At 41.5% G+C, this 23,610-nt stretch overlaps 1 protein-coding gene across 3 annotated transcripts in view; it reads left to right on the forward strand.

The window, feature by feature from the left end:
- mbd5 (methyl-CpG binding domain protein 5) overlaps positions 1 to 23,610 on the forward strand; it is a 218,560-nt gene that overhangs the window by 171,622 nt on the left and 23,328 nt on the right. For 2 of the 3 annotated variants that reach the window (XM_080199391.1, XM_080199392.1), the window contains 2 exons: positions 8,841 to 9,052; positions 11,404 to 12,627. In XM_080199391.1, the coding sequence (XP_080055517.1) occupies positions 8,841 to 9,052; positions 11,404 to 12,627 (1,436 nt within the window). The remainder of the gene's footprint in view (positions 1 to 8,840; positions 9,053 to 11,403; positions 12,628 to 23,610) is intronic. The other variant, XM_080199390.1, reaches the window with a different exon arrangement.

The following is a 23,610-nucleotide window of genomic DNA, read 5'->3' on the forward strand; positions in this document are numbered from 1 at the left end:
CTTGAGGTTAGTTAGGGTTGGGACATAAATACTACTAGCTTTACACCTATGAATTAAACGGGAGCTATATGGTACCAGGTGCTTTTTACATCAGTGAGTACTTTAAGGGCGACATGGTTAGCAGCACTGCCTCACAGCTTCAGAGGCCTATGTTCGATTCCCGGCTTGGGTCAGTGTCTATGTGGAGCTTTACGTTCTCCCTGTGTCTGCATGGATTTCCTCCAGGTGCTCTAGTTTCCTCCCCCAGTCCAAAGATGTGCGGGTTAGATGTATTGGCTATATACTAAATTGTCTTCTCATCTCCCAGGCTGAATAGGTTAGAGGGAATAGTGGAGTAAATATGCGGGGGTTATGGGGATAAGACCTGTGTGGGATTGTTGTTGGTGTAGACTCAATGGGCCGAATGGCCTCCTTCTGCATTGTAGCGATTCTATGGTAGGATACGAAAAATTGAAGGGTGATGCAATTAAACAATCCCTTCAATTAATATAAGAAGTGGAAGCTGCAGAAACCAGCGGACAACTTAAAAATAGTGGACGTAACCTGCGATCTGGAAAAGAAATATTAGATCTAACCGTAATGACAAAATCTTAGTCAGCAAGAGGAAGAAAAGTTGCCCAAGTCTCAACAGTCCCCAGTCGAGGGGGAGTTAGTGTGAAAATAACAATTTAGTATTGAACAAATCAAAAAACTACTGTTCTGCATAATTGACATCTTTTTGGTTTTAAAAAATTGGGGACATAATTAGTGAATCATTAATTGTATTTATAGATGTGGAATCCTAGAGGAGTATAATTCGCCAATTCTTAGCCAAGTGATAATTCTTTGTGTGATCTAGGCAATGTCTGTTGATTTGCTGTATGTTCTCATGTAAACATTGCAGCAGTGGTTAATTCTGGATTTACCTGCTATCCAAAGACTCTCATTTTCAAGAATTTGTTACATAACAGGCTTGAACTTCCAATGAATGGCAATCACAGTCAGATTGCCACTCTATTCCATTTTACTTGTACTAGAACATGGCTGCACATTTTGTGTCCTGCCTTCCTATTCAGGTCGGCTGAGTAAAATGCAAAGCAGCGGGTTCCTGAAGCCTTCAGTGATGTGCAGCCACATCAAATGAAATTAAGTAAGAAGTCTCACAATACCATGTTAAAGTCAAACAGGATTATTTGGAATCATGAGCTTTTGGAGCAGTGCTTCTTCATCAGGTGAGTGAGGTGCTCCTTCATCACTCACCTGATGAAGGAGCAGCACTGTTGGACTTTAACCTGGGATTATGAGACTTCTTACTGTGCCCACCCCCGTCCAACGCTGGCATCCCCACCTCAAATGAAATTAAGGCATGCCTACTTTTTACAGAACTAGCTGCCATAAAGCAGCTAAGCCTAAAGGTCTCAACTACTTTGAGAAGCCAGGGAAAAGGTAATTCTTTATCTTTAGGTTGATAAGTGGTTAGAATGTTAGGATGGGGAGTGGTTAGAGGGGCAGGGTCAGTACTGTAGTTCCCCAACTATTGTAAGTTGTTTTAATTTTTGTTAGGTTTCCTGGGTACCTATTCTGGTAAGAGAGTTTCAGAAGGTTCCTGGTGCAATGTAACTGCCCATCAGAAATTTGAACTTTCTGGGAAATTCCTGTGCAATTGCTGCATGGGGACGTTCAGAGGAGTCCCCCAGCACACCCTTCTGGGGGTAACCTCTCAAGTAAGATCCCCCTTCATCAGAAGGTCAGAGGTTATAGAACATAGAACATTACAGCGCAGAACAGGCCCTTCGGCCCACGATGTTGCGCCGACCAGTTAAAACAAAAATGACCCTCTAACCTAAACCAATCCCTTTTCGTCCATAAACCTATCCACGGATCTCTTAAACGCCCCCAAACTAGGCGCATTTACAACCGCAGCAGGCAGGACATTCCAATCCCTCACCACCCTCTGGGTAAAGAACCTACCCCTGACATCCGTCCTATAACTACCCCCACTTAATTTAAAGCCATGCCCCCTCGTGCTAGCTTTCTCCATCCGAGGAAAAAGGCTATCACTGTCCACCCTATCTAAACCTCTAATCATCTTATATGTTTCAATAAGATCCCCTCTTAGCCGCCTTCTTTCCAGCGAAAACAACCCCAAATCCCTCAGTCTCTCCTCATAGGACCTCCCCTCCATACCAGGCAACATCCTGGTAAACCTCCTCTGCACCCTCTCCAAAGCCTCCACATCCTTCCTGTAATGTGGGGACCAGAACTGCACACAGTACTCCAAGTGCGGCCGCACCAGAGTTGTGTACAGTTGCAACATGACGCTGCGACTCCTAAATTCAATTCCCCTACCAATAAACGCCAAGACACCGTATGCCTTCTTAACAACCCTATCTACTTGAGGCCATTATCTCACTTGGCTGATGTACCAAGGCTATTGCAATGTCTCGACAGTATTCTAATTGAGGTTAGCTTGATTGTAAATCAAGTTTCAGATCTCCTGATCATATAGCACAGCTAAAGCACTACCTTCACTAAACTATCTGGGGTCCTATTTTCCAATACCACTGCTGATCTGTTGTGGTTTGCTTTTGTTTGCTATTTTAAGACAATGTTGGAGCTCAATTACAAGTGTCATAGATGCTGTGCTACGTTTCAACACATTTCCACAGCACACCAAATATCCTCGTATTACATATAAAGTGCCTTTTCTGCACGCTGAACGGTTTGTAGCAAATGGTCCACAATGAATGTGATCTCTTGAAATTCATAATTAGAAGCTGCTGAGATTGAACTCGTGTGCCAGATCATATTAAATTGCTATTTTTATTTTTCCCTCGGACATAGTAAAGAAAAATAGCATGGCAGCAGTTACTTTGAATAAACTTTAAAAAATACGTAAATTTGCTGTTCATAAATTACTAGATTAGCTTTAAACTGTGACAGCAGAAATCGCCCCAATTAATTCAGGATTTAAAATTGAATAAAACCTTTTTGTACTGTCATAAATTTCATAAAGCTACAGTGACGGTTGCCAGCCGGGATTCGCCAGCCATTCACACCCTACTGCTGCTGCCAGCAAGAATGGAGAATTTGGTGCTCAGCCAAATCCCCGTTCACTGCAGCAGGATGGGAGTATCCTGGCTGCAGATCAGGTCAAAGAATCCGTCCAACCTTATGCTCAAACTTTTATCCTTAAGTTATGACTTAGTTTATTTCAATACTGAGCTTTCAAAATGATGGTCATCTGTTACTCTTTTCGCACTGATTTTCAAATAATAATAACCGCTCAGAAGTTCAATTTATGTTGGCAATTCAAAGTTTAAATCAGCCACGTTGATTTTTACCTGGTTACAAAAATTTGACAAATTTAGCATGTGTATATGTACCCCTGAAGCCTTTGATGTTTAAAGGTCAGTTGGACCTGTTTCAGCTTATCTGACGGTACTGTTAATTTATCCTAAGACTACCATAAGGTAACAGTGGGGATAAATCATATCTGGCTTTTAGAAGTTCACTCTAAGTTGTGATAATTCCTGAGGGCAAGAGTAACTGGTATAATCATATAATTTAATAATTTAAATCCTCCTTCAAAACTTAAGCTAATGCTTTAATTTCGATTGCAAAGAAGATATTAGAGAATATTTGATAATATCAGGGGAGATGGTGGCAATCTCACTGGATGAGCAAACCAGAGACCGGGCTAACGCTCAGGGGACATGGGTTCAAAGCACATCATAACAGCTGGTGGAATTTAAAAATCAATCAATAAAACCTGGAATTGAAAGCTCGTCCCTTTAATGGTGGCTATGACAACTATCATCGATTGTTGTTAAAACCCATCTGGTTCACTGATGTGCTTTAATGAAGGAAATCTGCCATCCTTGCCCAATCTGGGTGACTCCAGATCCACAACAATATGCTTGACTTTTAAATGACTATGTCTGAAATGACCTGGAAAACCGCTCAGCCAAGAACAATTCAGGATGGCACACAAATGCTGGCCTTGCCAGCAACACCCACATCCAATGAAAGAATATGTTTTTTTAAATTCATTAGTGGGGCATGGGTGTGATAGGCTGGCCAGTTGCCTTTGGAGGGCAGATTGGAGTCAACCACATTGCTGTGGTTCTGGCATCACATGCAGACCAGACCAGGTAAGGACGCAAGATTTCCTTCCCTAAAGGACATTAGGGACCAGATGGGTTTTTCTGACAATTGACAATGAGTTCATAGTCATCAGCAGATTCTTAGTTCCAGATATTTTCTATTGAATTCAAATTCCACCATTTGCTGTGGCGGGATTCAAACCAGGTCCCCAGAACATTAGCTGAGTTTCTAAATTAATAATCTGGTGGTAATACCACTAGGCCATCGCTTAATATCATATATAGACTGCGAACTGGACTTGAACTCCAGAACCAGCCACACCACCAGCCAGACTGTTCCAGAAAAATTACAAAACAGGCACCTACCTAACAATATGAAAGATTTCCAGTTGTGTCCTATTCTGAAAAAGCAAGACATATGCTGTCCTAACACCACGCTATCAGCATGCTCTCCATCATCAGCAAAGGAAGCTGTCCTTCATAGCGTTACCAAGCAGCACTTACTTACCAATAGTCTGTTCACTGATGTTCAATTTGGTTGCACCACGACTGCTCCACTACAGAATTTATTACAACCTTAGTCCGGACATGGACCAAAGAGCTGGATTCCAGAGGGCGAGGCAAGAGTGATGGCCCTTGACACCAAGGCAGCATTTGACCAAATGGCATCAAGAAACCCTAGAGCAAAATTGAAGTATTTGGGAATAAGATGAATTCTCTACATGCTGGAATTATACCCAGGAAAGAGGAAGGCAGTTGTAGTTGTTGGAGCCCATTCATTTCAAGCCCAGGGCATCACTGCAGGAGTTCATGAGGGCTGTGTACTCGGCCCAGCCATTATTAGTAATGTCACCAATGGTCTTCCTTCTGCCATTCGGTCTGAAGTGGGGATGTTCATTGATGAGTGCAGTGTTTAGTTGCATTTACTCCTCAAATATCAATGAAACAAAATCTGGACAACATTCAGTGATGAGCAACATTTATACCACAAAAGTGCCAAAAGTAACCACTCCAACAAGAGAGAATCCAACTACCAATCATTGAATCTACTACCGTCAAGATCTTAGGGTAGCCATTCACCAATTACGCAACAGAACCAGACGTATAAATGCAGTGACTTCAAGGACAGGTTAGAGGCTGGGAATTCATTAGTCATGGAATTCCTAAGGTACAGAATGAGGCCATTTGGCCCATCAAGCCTGCACTGATGACAATCCCACCCAGACCCTATCCCCATTATCCCAAGTATTTGCCCTGCTGGTTTCCCTGACACTAAGGGACAATTTAACATGGCCAATGTGGGAGGAAACCGGAGCACCTGGAGGAAACCCATGCAGACACGGGGAGATTGTGCAGACTCCACTCAGAGTTCTGGAGTAACTCTCACACTCTCTAAACCCCCACAGTTTTCTCACCAGCTACAGAGCTCAAGTCAGATGGAATCCTCTCCACTTTCGTGTGTCAGTGCAGTTCCAAAAATATGGAAGAAACGCAACAGTATCCGACTCCAAAAGAAGCCACTTGACTGTCATCCCATCCACCACCTTAAGCATTCTCTTCCTCCGCCACAGGAGGTTACAGTGTGGACCAACTACAAGATACACTCCAGGAACTCAAAACTGCTTTCAGCAGTGCCTTCAAATCAGCAATCTCTGCTATCAGAATCAGGACAGCAGGTGCATGGAAACACCACTGCCGACAGGCACCGTTCCTCATCACACACCACCTTAATTTGGAATTATGTAGCTGCTCCTTCAGTGTTTTTTGGTCAAAATTCTGAAACTCGGACCATCTCAAAGTCTCTTCTACTCTAATCCCAGACTCCACGTATCTGCTCATTCAGTCTCTGAACTCTTCTCATCCGTGAACCCACTTTGTGCTCCCCCTAAATGGGGTTTACAAGCAATTTCCTTTTTTTATGCTTTCATGCCAATTGGCAGTACAAAGGTTTCCTGTTCTCAGGCACTGTCACCCTCTTTCAAAGTCTCGATTATCACTCCCGTTTACTTTTCTGTTATTGCAAACTGCTGCTTCATTCCTGGTCTTCCTTTTGTCTTCCAAGTACTTGAACATTATGTCATTTCCCAAATCTGGCCATCTTCCTTGCAGCTCCCCAATTATGTTTGTGCTGCGGCACCAAAATACTCTTAACTAAAGTCAAAATTGAAATGGGTTGTGACTTAAGTTTTGATGCACTGTCCCTCTTTGCCTCCTTGACCTGAAGCTTTAAACATGTCTGGCTGTACCATTGCCCAGCTCTATAAGGCTGCATTTCAGTGATTCCATTCTTAATCTATCTGATAGTAACTAGAGCTTCTCCAATTGCTGATTTATCTTCCTGCCTCTACACCATTGATCAAGTATCTATTCTTAACCTCCTCCTCTACTTTATCTACGCTTTCATTGATTATCACATGCTACCTAGGATCAACGTCCACATGTAATACCTATCTTTACCTCTTCATCACTCCTGCCTCTGTGTTGTCAAACTACTCTGCTAACATCCATTTTTGGTTGAAACACAATTTCCTAAAGTTCAATGTTGGTACAGCTGAAGAAATGTTTTTGGACCCAAACACTATTAATGGCTGTTCCTATTCTACCTCCAGCTGAGCTTTGAACTCCATATCCACACTTATGGACTACTTTCTTGAATCTCTAATATTGCAAGCCTCTGCCTCAGCCCGTCAGCTGCTGACCCTCTGTCACCTCCAAGTTTGACACTTTCAATGTTCTCCTGGCCAGCTTTCAAATTCCAAACAATCTTTGCACTTCAGTTCATTTAAAACTGCTGCCCATATCCATCTTGCTAATTCCCTCTTATTCTTGGCTCCTGGACCCAGTTCCATAGACTTAAAATTTTCATAATTTTATTGAAATCACTATGATGTTGCATCCCTATCCTTGCAACTGCAATTCCAACCCTGCCAAGGGATTTGCATCATGACTGACAGGAAAACTCATAGCGAAAAATTAGGGGATCGGACTGATTGAATGGGTCTTCCAAAGAGCCAACACAGGATGGGCTGAATGGGCTCCCTCTCTATTACTCTACAATTTTGGTATTCGCTGAATAACTTCAGCACTTAATCTAAGATTTGATGCAATCTTGCAATATTTGGAATGCCATCCCTTTGGTTAAGGCGTTAATTTGAAGCCCCATTTTCAGTGTTCAGATAGATGTCAAAGATCTCAAAGAAAAAGGAGAAAAGAAAGACGTGCATTCATGTCATGCCTTTCAAGGCCAGTGGATGTCTCAAGGTGCTTTATAGCTAATGAAGTACTTTTGAAGTGTTGTCACAGTTGTAATATAAACCATGTGGCAACAGCCTAGTTGCATACAGCAAGCTCCCACAAATATCAATGGGCCAGTGACCAGCTTGTCTGTTTTACTGATGTCAGTTGAGGGATAAATCCCCTGCTGTCTTCGAAATCGTGCCACTGGATCTCTTATGTCCACCCAAGAGGTTTTAACATCTCATCCAAAAGACAACACTTCCTTAGTAACTAATCTGGGCCATCAGTCCCAGAGTGGGCCTTAAAACCCAGTCTTGAGACTGAGGGGCGAGAGTCCTTTGGCTGAATAATTGCCTTCAATTTGTATCCTCTGGTTAATGACCATTCTGACACTATGAACAGTTTCCTCTTATTTACTCAATTAGACCCAATTATATCCAAATCCTCGTCACTGATAAATATCAAAAAGAACAGTGATCTATTGACCTCTTGGAGACACTTGTGTGTTCTTGTAAATCCTCATCCTTCTGATTTAGAGGCACAAACTCTGCCAATTGCTGTTGAGCGCAATAAATTAACTTAAAAGTTCATTATTCCCACTAGGCTATTTTCACTTTTGACAGCAAGTTGAACGAGTGTCTTTGACATTTTAATCTGGCTCAAATCTTAGAAATATTTTTCATAAATATTTTGTAGTCCTGGAAAATCTCCTAATCATCTATGCGTTGTTGTACCAAGCACAATAATGTTTTAATGGATAATGATCATGTGGAACAGTATGGCACTATAATAATTTTAAAACTGTCAAACGGTTAAGTTCTCAATGTCTGTAATATATTTAGCCAACATGGTGAATGGTCTTTCTTTATGTTCTAACTTTTTTAACAAGAATTGAAGATTATGGTCTGCCTCTCTCTGTACTCCAGAAATTACTGTTTAATGTCTTATTGACCATGTCTCCAGTGGCGCAAAATCAATAGTACCCATTATTGTGATGCCTGTTTTAAATCCAGAAACAAGATCACCAACTGAGCCAATAACACAAAATGAAACTAGAAGTATTTGTTAAATCACTTGGAAAGTTAGAGTTCATTCTTTAACTAACTTACTGAGGTGCATACCAGCATATCAAAATGAAAATTAGTTAAATGTAGTGTCCTGATTGCCAAATAATACCATATTTGGTGATTACCCTTAGTACATAGTTTTTTCTTACTCCAAAATAATTTGGTTTCTTTGTGTTACTAATAAGATATGGCCAGACTGTACAGCTCCCCAGTCAGTGTCGGGTGAAAAAGATCACTTTTAATTGGTCTCTAGTGATTTCTTAGTATGTTAACTATCTTCCATGGCTACAATATGTTGTTCAGGGCCAGTGATTTTAATATATAAATATACTGTTCAATTTAACCGGTCATTGGAAGTGACTTGCAACAGAAGTGTGCAGCAAAGATACACAGAGGGCATTTGGGTTTCATCATTGACGTGCTTTCTTTTGTGTTTTGTTGTTGTGTACAGGTGATGTACCGTCATTCAACAATAGTTTGAACAATCCACAATTAAGTCGCCTCCAGACCTTGATCAATAGCAATCAGATGTTTCCTCAGAATCATCAACTTTTACAAGGTTTGCAAGGGACTCGGGGCCTACAGGGCTTTCAAGGTCACCCTTCATTTTCTGGCCCTGGTAACCCACCAAATCCCATGGCATGCGTTTTTCAAAATTTTCAGGTAAGCACTTAGTCATCTTATTTTAATTTTGCATCTGCCAATTGCTCAACGATCACGTGAGATAAAGTTTTCAGTAACAATTAACAGGAAGCATTTTATAATTTCCTTCACTGCTGCATCAAAATCCTGGAACACCTTTTCCTAACAGCAGTGTGGTTGTACTTATACCACAGGGAATGCAGCGGTTCAAGAAGATGACTCACGAGCACCTTCTCAAGGGCCATTAAGGATGGGCAATAAACGCTGACCTAGTCAGCGACACCTGTATCCTGTGACACATTTTTAAAAATTATTTAACATCACTCATCTTTCATAATGAATAGTGGGACATCAGACATCCTCCTTAATACACATACAGGCACAAATCATTTGTTCCTCTCTAATCGCGCATGAATTCATCGCATTTGTCCCTTTATTGCTATCTAAATAAGTGAACTAAACAGATCAGAAGCATTTCTCTGCATGCTGAAATTAAATCTAAAAGAGCCAAAAGGAAAGATGAGGCAAAACTCTTTGATCCTGTGAATATCACTAAGACAAATTGTTCCCAATAAAATCTTAACTGATGACTTTTCCAGAATTTGTTTCATTTCCACTTCCATTTGCAGAGCACCCTTTAGCCAAAAGTTTTATATTTCTGTATTGTTATTTTTTTTGTATAATTATTGATACGCAGTTCTTACCTGGAACAGTACCACAGTTATGGGTGCTGTTCTCTGTCACTTACTCTACACAGTGAAAAGTCTGACAACACCAGGTTTTAGTCCAACCTATTTATTTGATAATATACTCACAAGCTTTCGGGGTTAGCCCCTTCGTCAGGTGAATGGAGAGTTCTGGCCTCAGACAGAGCATATAAAGCACAGACAGTTTAGAGATTACTGACTAGAATGCGAATCCTTACACCTAACCTGCTGTTCAAGACCTGAAGTGGCTGATAATGTGAGTGGAAGGAGCACTGATCACAGTTTAAAGAGATGTGTATTGTCTCCAGACAGTACAGTAAGTGAGGTTTTGCAAACCCAGGCAAGTCACGGGGGTTACAGATAGTGCGACATGAACCCAAGATCCCTGTTGAGACCGTCCTCATGTGTGCGGAACTTGGCTATCAGTCTCTGTTCAGCGACTCTGCGCTGTTGAGGATGGTCTCAACAGGGATCTTGGGTTCATGTCGCACTATCTGTAACCCCCGTGACTTGCCTGGGTTTGCAAAACCTCACTTACTGTACTGTCTGGAGACAATATTCATCTCTTTAAACTGTGATCAGTGCTCCTTCCACTCACATTATCAGCCACTTCAGGTCTTGAACAGCAGGTTAGGTGTAAGGATTCGCATTCTAATCAGTAATCTCTAAACTGTCTGTGCTTTATATGCTCTGTCTGAGGTCAGAACTCTCCATTCACCTGACGAAGGGGCTAACCCCGAAAGCTTGTGAGTATATTATCAAATAAATAGGTTGGACTAAAACCTGGTGTTGTCAGACTTTTCACTGTGTTTACGCCAGTCCAACGCCGGCATACCCACATCATGACTTACTCTACATCCATTGGCACCTTTCATTGCTCATAGTAAAGAGGTGGAAAATTTAGCACAGGAACACTTATAGGAGTTTTATGGTCAACCCTGAAAATCTCCTTTTCACCTCTGCGTTATTTTCACAAAAGAACTTTGTCTCACCTGTAATACCAGTGATTGAGCATCATGATAGCCAAGCAATGTCAGAAAAGTTACCTTTACAATATACAAGTAATCTTCTTAGATCATAATTGTAATAAACATGTAAGGATCTCTTGCTTATTGCCAAAACTGTGAACATCATTATCATGGTTCACAGAATCGTGGAATGGTTACAGCACAAAAGGAAGCCTTCTGGTGAGAGCAACTCAGTTAATCCTACTCCCCAGTCATTTTCCCACAGTCCAACATTTCTCTCCCGATGCCGATTCAATTTCCTTTTGAAAGCTACAATGGAATCCGCCTCCACCATACTCACAGTCAGTGTATTTAAGTATGGACAATAAATTGGATTGCATCTTCTGGTGAAAAGCAGGAGGAAGTGAGCCTGCAGACTAATCTTCCAGATCAGTAGGATAATAGGAATTTGTTGAAGAATAACTGCAATGGTCGTGAAGAAGTTAGTCCAAACGTATCTTCAGTGGTCATAATCATTTTGCAAGGATAATTGTTCAAAAAATAGTTTTTATGCATTCTTCCTTTGGAATTACTTTATTTTCTTCGACACGTAGCTTTAATTACTTTGGGTAAAACTACTTTTAAACTGCAATAATGTGGGTACTGACAAATTACAGAAGAGAAGAATAATGCTTAATTTTCAAATTTCTCCCTGCAGGTGAGTCCAGCCCAAGATGTCTCACTTTCAAATGCTCCAGTAAACTCCCATCCAGGAACAATATTGCTGTCAGAGGGCTCCCAAACTGCCCTTCCCCCTTTCCATGATGTGTCTGGTGACCAGCATCGAATAGAACAGGGTCAGCAAAGCAGCGAAGAGGTCCCCACCGTGAGTCCCCACGACCCTTCTGTTGATGCTATATATAAAGCCGTAGTGGATGCTGCAAGCAAAGGAATGCAGGTAGTGATCACTACAGCGATGAGTAGTACTTCTCAAATGAGCCCAATCCCAGCCCTGAGTGCCATGAGTGCCTTTACCGCCTCCATTGCGAATCCTGTGAATCTTTCAAATGCCGTCAATGCAGTGATTCACGGGAAAAGACTTTCCAGCATGGAGATTGACAGTCGGATCAACAGTCAAAATATCCTCGCCAATAGGCATGCCAGAGGAGTGAAGTTGAGGAAAAATTCTGAACAAGCAAAAATTGCTTCAGAAGGGGAAGGATTTGAGTACTTCAAATCACCAGGTCGCATCACTCCTAAAAAACAGTGGGAAGCTGAGCAACTTGCAGTTGGTGATGCAACTGTGTGGAAATGTGAGAAGTTTCTAGAACACTCTGGGCAGGTAAATCATAGTCCTTCTGTGGAAAGGATACCTTTTCATGGAGAACAGACTGATGCAGTATTACAGCAGAAAAACTGTCACTTGGACAAAAGATTTCTTGAGGACAGCTTTAGGTTTAATAGTCAAAAAAGGCATATTGTTAACATTAAAGAAAGACTAGAAAACACTTTGGAAAGATGCACACACATCAATGGAAACCGGTCTCAACAGAACAGGAACTTTGGTGAGTTGCTAACAGCCCCCAAACAGGAACTTGCCATAGAGGAGCAATCTCCAAGCTCCTCGGCTAGTTTGGAGGGAATGCCAGGTTCTTTGGCGCATGACTATATTCAGTACAATGGAGATTATAATTCAGAAAGCATTAATGGATGTGCCCCAAGTCCTTCCGACACTAAAAGCATCAGCAGTGATGATGATTTGAAGATTCCAGATTCTCCATCTAACGAATTAATACACTATAGACCGAGGACGTTTAATGTTGGTGACTTGGTCTGGGGTCAAATAAAAGGATTTCCTTCGTGGCCTGGGAAATTGGTGAGGGAAGGCGAAGTACACAATTCCTGTCAGCAGAACTCTGAAGAGGGAAAGGTAAATAACACAGTGAGCATCTGTTTTGCATTTATCAGTTTTGATCATGGTACATAATTGAGAATAAGTTAGCCTGTAATATAGCTGATTTATTTTTGTTTTTTTGCAAGAGCTATGCAAACCAAATAACTTCTAAGTTGAAATAATAATTTTGACTTTAGCTGATGTAAAATCCTTTAGTTTAGAATTAGGCTCAGTGTTGTTTCTTTTGCTACATTTCTTTACGTAGCGGAAGTAGCTGACAGGTTTTTAATACCCGAAGCTGATGGTTTACCAATACCAGCAACCACTGCCACTCTGCCTGCTTCAGTTTAGGCCAGCTAAATCTAATGTCAGTCATTGTTCTATAGCATCAATCAAACATGAGTTTTAGAAGTTGTTATTTCATTTTATATAAGAACATAAGAAATAGAAGCAGGAGTAGGCCATCTAGCCCCTCGAGCCTGCCCCGCCATTCAATAAGATCGTGGCTGATCTGATAGTGGTTCAGTTCCACTTACCCACCTGCTCCCCATAACCCTTAATTCCCTTATTGATCAGAAATCTATCTACCTGTGACTTAAACTTAATATTTTTCTATTACATACAAACATGAACCTTGCAATTTCTTGGTGCTCAGCAGAAATTTATTCCGATGGTCAAAAAGGACCGTAGGAGGAGAGGTAATCAGCCGTGGATAACGAAGGAGGTGAAGGAAAGTGTTAAATTAAAAGCGGAGGCATTTAGAGTAGCTAAGAGTAGTGGGCGAGAAGAGGATTGGGAGAGGTTTAAATGTCAACAAAGATTGACAAAGAAATTGATAAAGAAGGGTAGGATAAACTATGAAGCTGGGCTAGCGCTTAATATAAAAAAGGATAGCAAGAGTTTTTATAAGTATATAAAAAGGAAGAGGCTGGCTAGGGTGAACGTTGGACCCTTAGAGGATGAGAAGGGGGACTTAGTGGTAGGGGATGGGGAAATGGCTGAGGTCTTGAATAACTTTTTTGTTTCTGTCTTCACGGAGGAGGACGTGAATAATTTGCCGGGTGTTAGAGATGGAAAGGTGGTAGGACTGGAGGGTCTCGATGACATTACTGTTACTAGAGAGGTGGTGCTCGACAGACTGGAGGGGCTGATTGTGGACAAGTCCCCAGGACCGGATGGGATGCATCCGAGGGTTCTGAAAGAAATGGCGGAGGTGATAGTGGATGCCTTGGTTATTTTCCAGACGTCGCTGGATTCCGGGGAAGTGCCAGACGATTGGAAAGCGGCTAATGTTACGCCGTTGTTTAAGAAGGGTGCCAGGCAAAAGGCGGGGAATTATAGGCTGGTTAGTTTAACGTCTGTTGTAGGTAAAATGTTAGAATCCGTCATCAAGGAGGAAATAGCGAGGCAACTTGAGGGGAATTGCTTGATAGAGCAGACGCAGCACGGTTTCGTTAAGGGGAAGTCGTGTCTGACAAATTTATTGGAGTTCTATGAGGATGTGTCTAGGGCAGTGAGTAGAGGAGAGCCGGTGGATGTGGTCTTTCTTGATTTTCAGAAGGCGTTTGACAAGGTACCTCACAAGAGGTTATTGCAGAAGGTCAGGGGACATGGAGTTGGGGGTAGGGTGTTAGCGTGGATAGAGGACTGGTTGTCAAATAGGAGGCAGAGAGTGGGGGTCAATGGATGCTATTCGGATTGGCGGTTGGTGACTAGTGGAGTGCCTCAGGGGTCGGTGCTGGGGCCTCAGCTATTTACCATTTATATAGATGATCTGGAGGAGGGAACCAAGTGTACGGTGTCGAAATTTGCTGATGACACCAAGATTGATGGAAAGGCAAATTGTGCGGAGGGTGTGGAGAGTCTGCAGAAGGATCTAGATAGGCTGGGCGAATGGGCCAGGAACTGGCAAATGGAATTTAATGTTGGCAAGTGCGAGGTGGTCCACTTTGGTAGGAATAATGGTAGGAAGGATTATTACTTACGTGGAGAAAAACTGCAGCAGGCGACGGTACAGAGGGACCTTGGGGTCCTTGTGCATGAGTCGCAAAAACCCAGCTTGCAGGTGCAGCAGGTGGTCAGGAAGGCGAATGGGATGCTGGCCTTCATAGCAAGGGGGATTGAATATAAAAGTAGGGAGGTCTTGCTGCGGCTGTATAGGGCATTGGTGAGGCCGCAGCTGGAGTACTGTGTGCAGTTTTGATCGTCGTACTTACGCAACGATATTTTGGCCTTGGAGGGAGTGCAGAGGAGGTTTACTAGGCTGATACCGGAGTTGAGGGGGTTGAGCTATGAGGAGAGGCTGAATAAACTAGGCTTGTACTCGTTAGAGTTTAGAAGAATGAGGGGAGATCTCATTGAGACATATAAGATGATGAATGGGATGGATAGGATAGAGGTGGAGAGACTCTTCCTGCTCAGAAAGGACAGTAGGACTAGGGGGCACAGCCTCAAGGTAAAGGGGGGGGCGGTTTAGAACGGAGTTGAGGAAGAACTTCTTCACTCAAAGGGTGGTGAATCTCTGGAATTCTCTGCCCGTTGAAGTGGTGGAGGCTACCTCGCTAAATATTTTTAAGACGCGGGTTGATGGGTTTTTGATAAGAGAGGGGATTGAGGGTTATGGGGAGAGGGCGGGAATGTGGAACTGAGCCACGACAGATCAGCCATGATCTTATTGAATGGCGGGGCAGGCTCGAAGGGCCAGATGGCCTACTCCTGCTCCTAGTTCTTATGTTCTTAATGTAGTAATTGTCTCAAGCACTTCACAGAAGAGAAACAGAAAGCAAACAGTAAAAACCCAAAGAATGATTAAAAGCTAGTTGAAAGTAAAAGTTTGAAAAGGAGGGAGTATTTTTGTTCTAAAAACTCTTATCTGAAGAATAGGATTAAAAGTGCCAAGGGCTCTGCCAGTAGTGGGGGAATGGCGGCAATGTGGAGTAAAAGACAGTAGATCAAACCGCACAGATTTGCACTTGAGTACAAGTGATGAAGAGATTTGCAACCAGGATTTTAAATTTAATACTTTGGGATGAGTAGTTTGGTGAGGACAGCAATTAAAGGTGATCAAAAACAAATTCAGCAAAGGGCACAAGCAGTGAAGTTTTGGTAGAGCTACCAGGAGTATATTTGAACAGTTTAATCTCGAGGTAACAAAAGCATGAATAAGAGTTTCGGCAGTGATGAAAATGGGAATTGGGTGATACTGTGGAAGTGGAAAGCAGTAACCTTTGTAATAGATTATGCATCATCAATCTCATTCTGAGAAAGAAAGAGAATGGGGTAATTACAGAGATTGTGGACCGAGGTCACTGGATGGTGGTCTTCCCATTTGGAATCCAGCTGATTTGTGAATTGTCAGACAAAAAAACCCAAGTATGAATGGGATCAGTGATGTTATGCGAGAGTTTTGATCATTTGCCTTCAACCTACATATCGAAGCTGACCCATCTCAATGGTTAATGCCACTGAGAAGCAGCGTGTAAATGAGAAAATGGAGAGGACTTGGAATGAAAGCTTGCAGTACAACCCAAGTTACAATGCTGGGCTGGGTGGAGAATCATTGCTGTTCATCTGCTGTCTTCATTAGAGTGAGAGATTAAGCTTGGTGAGTCCATGTTGGCTCTCTCGCAGTTAAAATTAAGCATTAGACCTATAAAAAGTATTTTACAGAGCTATAGCAATAACCACAACCGTTAAAAGTAGAGAACTCCAATATTGCTCATTGGTAGTAATGTGCAATTGCCTTTTATTCTTCAAATAGTTAAAAGATTGTAATTGAAATGTTAGTTGCACATTGTAGGTACTTGTTTTGTTGAATTTAATTGAGTGAACACGATGACCAGGAAGTGAGGTCAAAGCTCTTCTAGTTTCAAGACTTTTTGCATAAACTCCAGCTGCTTTGCATATTGCTTAATGTAAAATCTCCTATGTGCCTGTACAATTGACCAACGTTTTTTCAATGCATTAGGAAAAATTTTCCTTTGTTTCAGACTACCTGTTTCAACAGCTGTAACATAACCCAACTCCGTCCTTGCCTCAGCTCATACACTATTGAAATCTTTACCCATGCTTTTGTTACCTTGAAATCTGATCATTTCAGCTACTCCTGGCTGGCAACCCATAATCCAGCTAAACTTGAGCTGATCCAGAACTTGTGCCAGAGTTCTAATTCTCACCAAGTTGAATGTAGCCGTGATCCCTATGCTCTCTGATCTACGTTGGCTCCCAGTTAAGCATCATCTCAATTTCCTCATCTCATGATGGCGCCAGAGTGAGGCGACTTCTTGCAAGCTGTGCCCAGCATACCTTCTAATTCTGTCTTTTGCTCTCATTCTATGCTTCTAAAACTTTATTCGAATTCTTTTAAACTCTCAAACAATGATGACGTTCTGCACTCTCTCGTTTCCTTCTCTATGAGCGGTATGCTTTGTCTGTATAACGCACAAGAAACAATACTTTTCGCCGTATATTGATACATGTGACGGTAAATCAAATCAAAAATTAAGCATTCCATCGTTGTTTTCAAATCCATCCAGAATCTCTTCCCAATCCACTCAAACAACTCTCCAAGGTTTCTGTAATCCTCTACTTCTAGCCTCTTGAGGATTCCTGATTTGAGTCATGCACTTTTTTGGCCATGATTTTAGTTATCAAGGCCCACAGCTCTGAAATTCTTTCCCTATATACCTCTGTCTCTTTCCCACTCTTTAAGAAGCTCCCTCAACCTATTTCTTTGACCATGTTTTAGATTGTCCTAATATTTCCTCATGTGACTTGGTGTCAGATATTGTCAGAAAACGCTGCTGTGAAGTGCTTTGAGACAACTTGCAATGTTAAAAATGCTATATAAAGTGCAATTTTTGTTTATACAACAGGAAATAGATTTATCACACAAGATGCATGTTTTTAATCTTATCCACATCCCTATGAGTAACATGGTTTTAAATAACTGAAAGTCACTTGAGGGGAAGAAACATTTTTTAGTTACGTTGATGTGTACCAGTCAGTTTCTTAGGATTTTATTTGTTTCTTTAGAAGTTTTTTAAAATGTGCCTGTTAATGTCCTTGCACCTTCAAAAATATTTAATATTAAGATCCTCCTCGAAAGCTGCAAGCAGCTGCAGCTGGCAGGAACTTACAATAGTGATAAATTTAGTCTGGAGTTGGGCTATCTTGCAGCAAAATGATTTTTAAACTAGCTAAAATAGTATGCTATATAATTGCAGTCAGCATTAAAAAAAACTACAGGCATTGCAAATATGAAATGAAACAAAATGGTGCAAAAAGATACAACATATCCAGCATCTGCAAAGGGATATTCCAGTTGAAGGGTGACAGGTCCAACAGGATGATTTCTAAAAGGATGATTCTCCTGGAAGAAGAACCTCTTGCTGTAGTTTTTTTTCAAACATTACTGTATTACGCTTGGATTTCAGTTCTTCAAACTTCAATTTTTTTAGTTGATAACATTCTAAGTGTTAAAATTATGGCTCCTTATGGAAACAAAGCACATCATTTTGGTTATAAAAATGTTGTGAACAGTAAGGAACCTAGCAGAATAATGCAGATATACTAGTTTACATGTAGTCATGACTGACTTATTAACAGTTTGCTGCTGACAATTTCTAAGCAAACAAAAAAAAAACTTTCTGGATGACTCATTTCACCTGATCCAATACAGAGTTCCAAAACTGCTTTCAATTTTTGAATGGTCTTGATCCAAGCATAGAACTTCTTGTCAAACTGGTTTATGCGTTTATCAGGGTTCAATCATATTGGTCTTCAGGTTTTATTCAATTCAACTTCAGTTGCCTCAACTGGTAGTTTGCAATGATTAAATGTTGGTTGTTAACATGTGAGATGCAGTTGTGTTTTTCCCTAAATTAATATAAACTGTACAGTTGTGTGTCCTTTAGTGAAAAAACGCAATGATGAGCACAACATCTTTTTTACATCATGCCTTTTCAGCAAACAGTTATTAGGAAGTATACTAATAACAGTGCACCAAAGTCCTAACACTCTTCTAACCCTAAAATCTTTCCCAGTAGGAAGTTTGATTAAGGTAGTTGTGATTTTTTTTGTGTCTCTGTACAATTAACTTTGAAGTCAATTGTGTGATGTACTGGAAGCATTTACAGACTGATTAATAGGTTAACAGACTGTGACTTGCGCAGTGCTTCCATGACAGTTAACCATTTTTATGCTGGGCTGTTAGTCCTTGGTGACAGGAGAGTATTTTGGGCTTTCGCAACCCATATGATAAGGGCAACTGGTAGTCGCCCACAGCAATTCGACTCATATACCCTCATTGAATACCCAGCCAGGATTTATGCAGTGCTTGCCAGGACTGTTTGGAGCAGATTTAAATCCCTAACTTACAGGTGGGAATGATATCTGTAAACCCATTTCCAGTGGTCTGGATGATCAAATGTAAAACTCGAAACTATAACATAGAACAGTTCAGCACTGTACAGGCCCTTTGGCCCTCAATGTTGTGCCGAGCTATGTCCAAACCCAGGATCAAGCTATCCCACTCCCTATAATTCTGATGTGCTCCATGTACCTATCCAGTAACCACCTGAAAGTTCCTAAAGTGTCTGACTCCACTATCACAGCAGGCACTGTAGTCCACACCCCAACCACTCTGAGTGAAGAATCTACCTTGAGTATCCCTTCTGTATCTCCCACCATGAACCTTATAGTTATGCCGTGTAATAACAGCTACATCCACCTGAGGAAGTAGTCTCTCTATCTATCCCCTTCATCATCTTATAAACCTCTATTAAGCTGCCCCCCATCCTCCTCCACTCGAAAGAGAAAAGCCCCAGCTCCCTCAACCTTTCCTCATAAGACCTACCCTCCAAACCAGGCAGCATCCTGGTAAATCTTCTCTGCATTCTCTCCAATGCTTCCACATCCTCGTTATAGTGAGTTGACCAGAACTGAACACAATATTCCAAATGTGGTCTCACCAACGTCCAGTATAGCTGCAGCATAACCCTATGGCTCTTAAACTCAAACCCTCTGTTAATAAACGCTAACACACTATAAGCCTTCTTCATGGCTCTATCCACTTGAGTGGCAACCTTCAGAGATCTGTGGATATGAACACCAAGATCTCTCTGTTCCTCCACATTCCTCAGAACCCTGCCATTGACCCTGTAATCCGCATTCAGGTTTGTCCTACCAAAATGAATCACCTCGCACTTATCAGGGTTGAACTCCATCTGCCACTTTTCGGCCCAGCTCTGCATCCTATCAATGTCTCTTTGCAGCCTGCAAGAGCCCTCCACCTCATCCATTACTCCACCAATCTTGGTGTCATCAGCAAATTTACTAACCCGCCCTTCAGCCACCTCTTTCAAATCATTGATAAAAATCACAAATAGCAGAGGACCCAGCACCGACCCCTGTGGTACACTGCTGGTAACTGGCCTCCAGTCTGAAAGTCTTCCTTCCACCACCACCCTCTGTCTTCTGTGAGACAGCCAGTTACTTATCCAATCAGCCAAATTTCCTTCTATCCCATACCTCCTTACCTTCTTCATGAGCCTACCATGGGGAACCTTATCAAACTTATAGGAAGGGGATAGCTTGATCTTGGGATCGGACATAGCTCGGCACAACATTGAGGGCCGAAGGGCCTGTACTTGTGCTGTAATGTTCTATGTAAACACCTTATTAAAATCCATGTATGCGACATCAACTGCTCTATCTTCATCTACACACTTTGTTACCTCCTCAAAGAATTCAACCAAATTTGTGAGGCAGGACTTACCTCTCTCGAAACTGTGCTAACTATCCCGGATTAAACTGCACCTTCCCAAATGGTCATAAATCCTATCTCTCAGGACCCTTTCCATTAACTTACTGACCATCGAAGACTAACTGGCCTATATTTACCAGGGTCATTCCTATTTCCTTTCTTGAAGAGAGGAATAACATTTGCCATTCTCCAGTCCTCTGGCACAAACCCCATGGACAGTGAGGACCCTAAGATCAAAGCTAAAGGCTCCGCAATCTCATTCCTTGCCTCCCAAAGAAATGAAGCTAGTTAAGGACAATATGAGGTTATTGATTATCTAATGCATTTGCTTTAGAAACAGCCAACACTCGCCACAGACGTTACTATTTCAGCCTGCACCTTTATTCCATTACAATCATAGATCCTTTGGAAGCCAAATGAATGTTATATCAAAATGCATGCTTAATGATGGCTTGAAAAGTTTATCTTTATTGTATCTAATATTTCTATCATTATATGTAATTTCTATCTCAGAGATTTAGTGTACTGTAATTGGTTTTTCCAAACAAGTTCCATCCTGCCACAAATAGATAAGTAAAATAGTAAGCACCGTCTAAACCATTCTAAAAATCTACCAATTTTCTATTAAAATTCATAAGAAATTAATCTATGCCTAACCAAAATTTGAATACTCTTTAAATAGCAGTTCATTGATTTTTATGTATCTGTTGTATTAAGTTTACAATATTTGTGTAAGGACTGAATTCTAAACTGAGCTGCCTTGAAAGCTCCCCTACAAATCATGTCCCCTGATGTAGAATCATAGAAACATAGGAAGGTTATAGTGCAGCAATAGATCATTCAGCCCATCGAGTCTGCGCTAGCCAAAGACAAAAAAGAAACACTCATTTTAATCCCATTTTCAAGCACCTAGTCTGTAGCCTGATAGGTTACAGCAATTCTGATGGGCGTCCATACACTTTTTAAATGCGTTGAGTGTTTCAGCCTCAACTATCAATTTAAGCAGCGAATATCGGCAACTGTCATCCTCTGGGTGAAAAAGATTTTCCAGTGGCTGCTCTAATCCTTCCACCAATTACTTTAAACTGATGCCTCCTGGTAATTGACCCCTCAGCTACAAGAAACAAGACTGTTCTGTCCATCCTATTTAGGCCTGTACTCTCCTGTACTCCTTAATTAGGTCATCCCCCACTCAATTAGCCACCTCTGTTCTAAGGAAGAAACCCTAACCCCTATCCTGTCTCTCTTCATAGCTGCAATTTTCAAGCCTGGCAACATTCTTGTAAATCTCTCCAGCATTCTCTCCAGAGCAATTATGTCCTTCCTGTAATGTGGTGACAAGAAATGTACATAAAATCCCAGGTGTGGCCTAACCAACATTTTTATACAGTTCCATCATTACATCTCTACTTTTGTATTCAGTGCCTTGCTCCTTAAAGGAAACATTCCATATGTTTTCATGTGGGACCTTGTCAAATGCCTGGCTGAAATCCACAGAAAATATTCTTTACGCTGACTTCAGCAGCTTTCTTTGTTACTTGCTCAAAAAAAAGCTTTTAAGTTAGTAAGATACTATCTTCCCCTAAACAAACCATGCTGACTCTCCCGAATCAGTGTGCTTTCTAAGGGGCGTGGCACAATGGTTTCCATTTGGCATAATGGTGTGCAAATCAATCTGCGATGGATGTTCCCAAAATTAACCATAATTCTTTGTAGCAGTTGCATTCTAAAAAGCAGTATTAACGCAAGCATTGATACTGGAGGATAACCAGAGAAAGAGTAGGGTTCATTAGGGACCAAGGAGGCATTCTGTAGGTGGAGCCAAAAGGTATCGATAGCGTGGTGAATGAATACTTCACATCCATCTTCATTCAAGAGGATGAAGGTATAGAATTCAGGGATAGAGACAGTGATGTTCTTAAGCAAATTGACACCTGGAAGGACAAGATATTGGATGTGTTGACAAATGTAGAAGACCTGATGAATTGTGACCCAAGCTACTTTGAGAGGCAAGAGAGGAGATTTCAGGGGCTCTGACCCAAATTTTTAATTCATCTCTTGCAGGGGAGGTGCCAGAGGATTGGAGAACAGCTAATGTGGTTCTGTTATTTAAGAAGGGTTGTAGAGATAAACTAGGGAACTAGAGATCAGAGAGTCTCACGTCAGTGGTAGGGAAACTATTGGAGAAAATTCTGAAGGAGAGCATCGATCTCCCATTTGGAGAAGCAAAGCTTGATAAGAGGTACTCTCGTGGCTTTGACAGAGGGAGGTCATGCCTCACCAATTTGATTGAATTTTTTGAGGAGGTGACCAGGTGTATAGATGAGTGTGGTGCAGTTGATGTGGTTCATATGGATTTCAGCAAGGTCCCATGTGGAAGACTTATAAAGAAGGCAAATGCACTTGGGATGCAGGATAATTTGATAAAGTGGATTAAAAATTGGCTCCGTTATGGGAGACCAGGGATGATGCTTTAGTGACTGGAAGCCAGTTTACAGTGGTGTACCACAGGGATCTGAGCTGGTTCCCTATTACTCGTCATTTATATAAATGATATGGTTAACTGTGTTGTGGGGGATAGAATTAGTAAGTTTGCAGATGACACAAAGATTGACTGGGTGGTTAACAGTGAGACTGAGTGTCTTCGGCTACAAGAAGATATAGATGGAATGGTCAAATGAGCAGATAAGTGCAGATGGAATTTGCGACTGAAAAGTGTGAAGTGATAAACTTTCGATGGATTAATTTGACAAGGAAGTATCCAATGAACAGCACAGCTCTAGGAAGAACAAAGGGGAACATTAGCGTGTTTGTCTATAGATCTCTGAAGGTGGAAGGGCATGTTAATAGGGTGGTGAAAAAGGCATATGGGACACTTGCCTTTATCAGTTGAGGCATAGATTACAAAAATGGTGAAGGCATGTTGAGTTGTATAGAACTTTGGTGAGACCACAGCTAGAGTACTGTGTGCAGTTCTGGACACCATGTTATAGGAAGGATGTGATTGCGCTGGAGGGGGTGCACAGGAGATTCAGGGCCTGGGATAGAACATTTAAATTATGAAGAGATGTTGGATAGGCTTGGGTTGATTTCGTTGAAGCAAGAAGACTGAGGTGCGACCTGATCAAGGTGTACAAGATCAAAGGGCATGGACAGTGTGGATAAGGAGCAACTGTTCCCCTTAGTTGAACACTCAGCCATGAGGGAACATAGGTTCAAAGTGAGGGGCGAGAGGTTTAGGGGGTATGTAAGGAAAAACTTGTTTA

The sequence above is a fragment of the Carcharhinus amblyrhynchos genome, chromosome 11 (assembly GCF_965287045.1).
Source record: "Carcharhinus amblyrhynchos chromosome 11, sCarAmb.v2.hapA, whole genome shotgun sequence".
NCBI classification, from domain to species: Eukaryota; Metazoa; Chordata; class Chondrichthyes; order Carcharhiniformes; family Carcharhinidae; genus Carcharhinus; species Carcharhinus amblyrhynchos.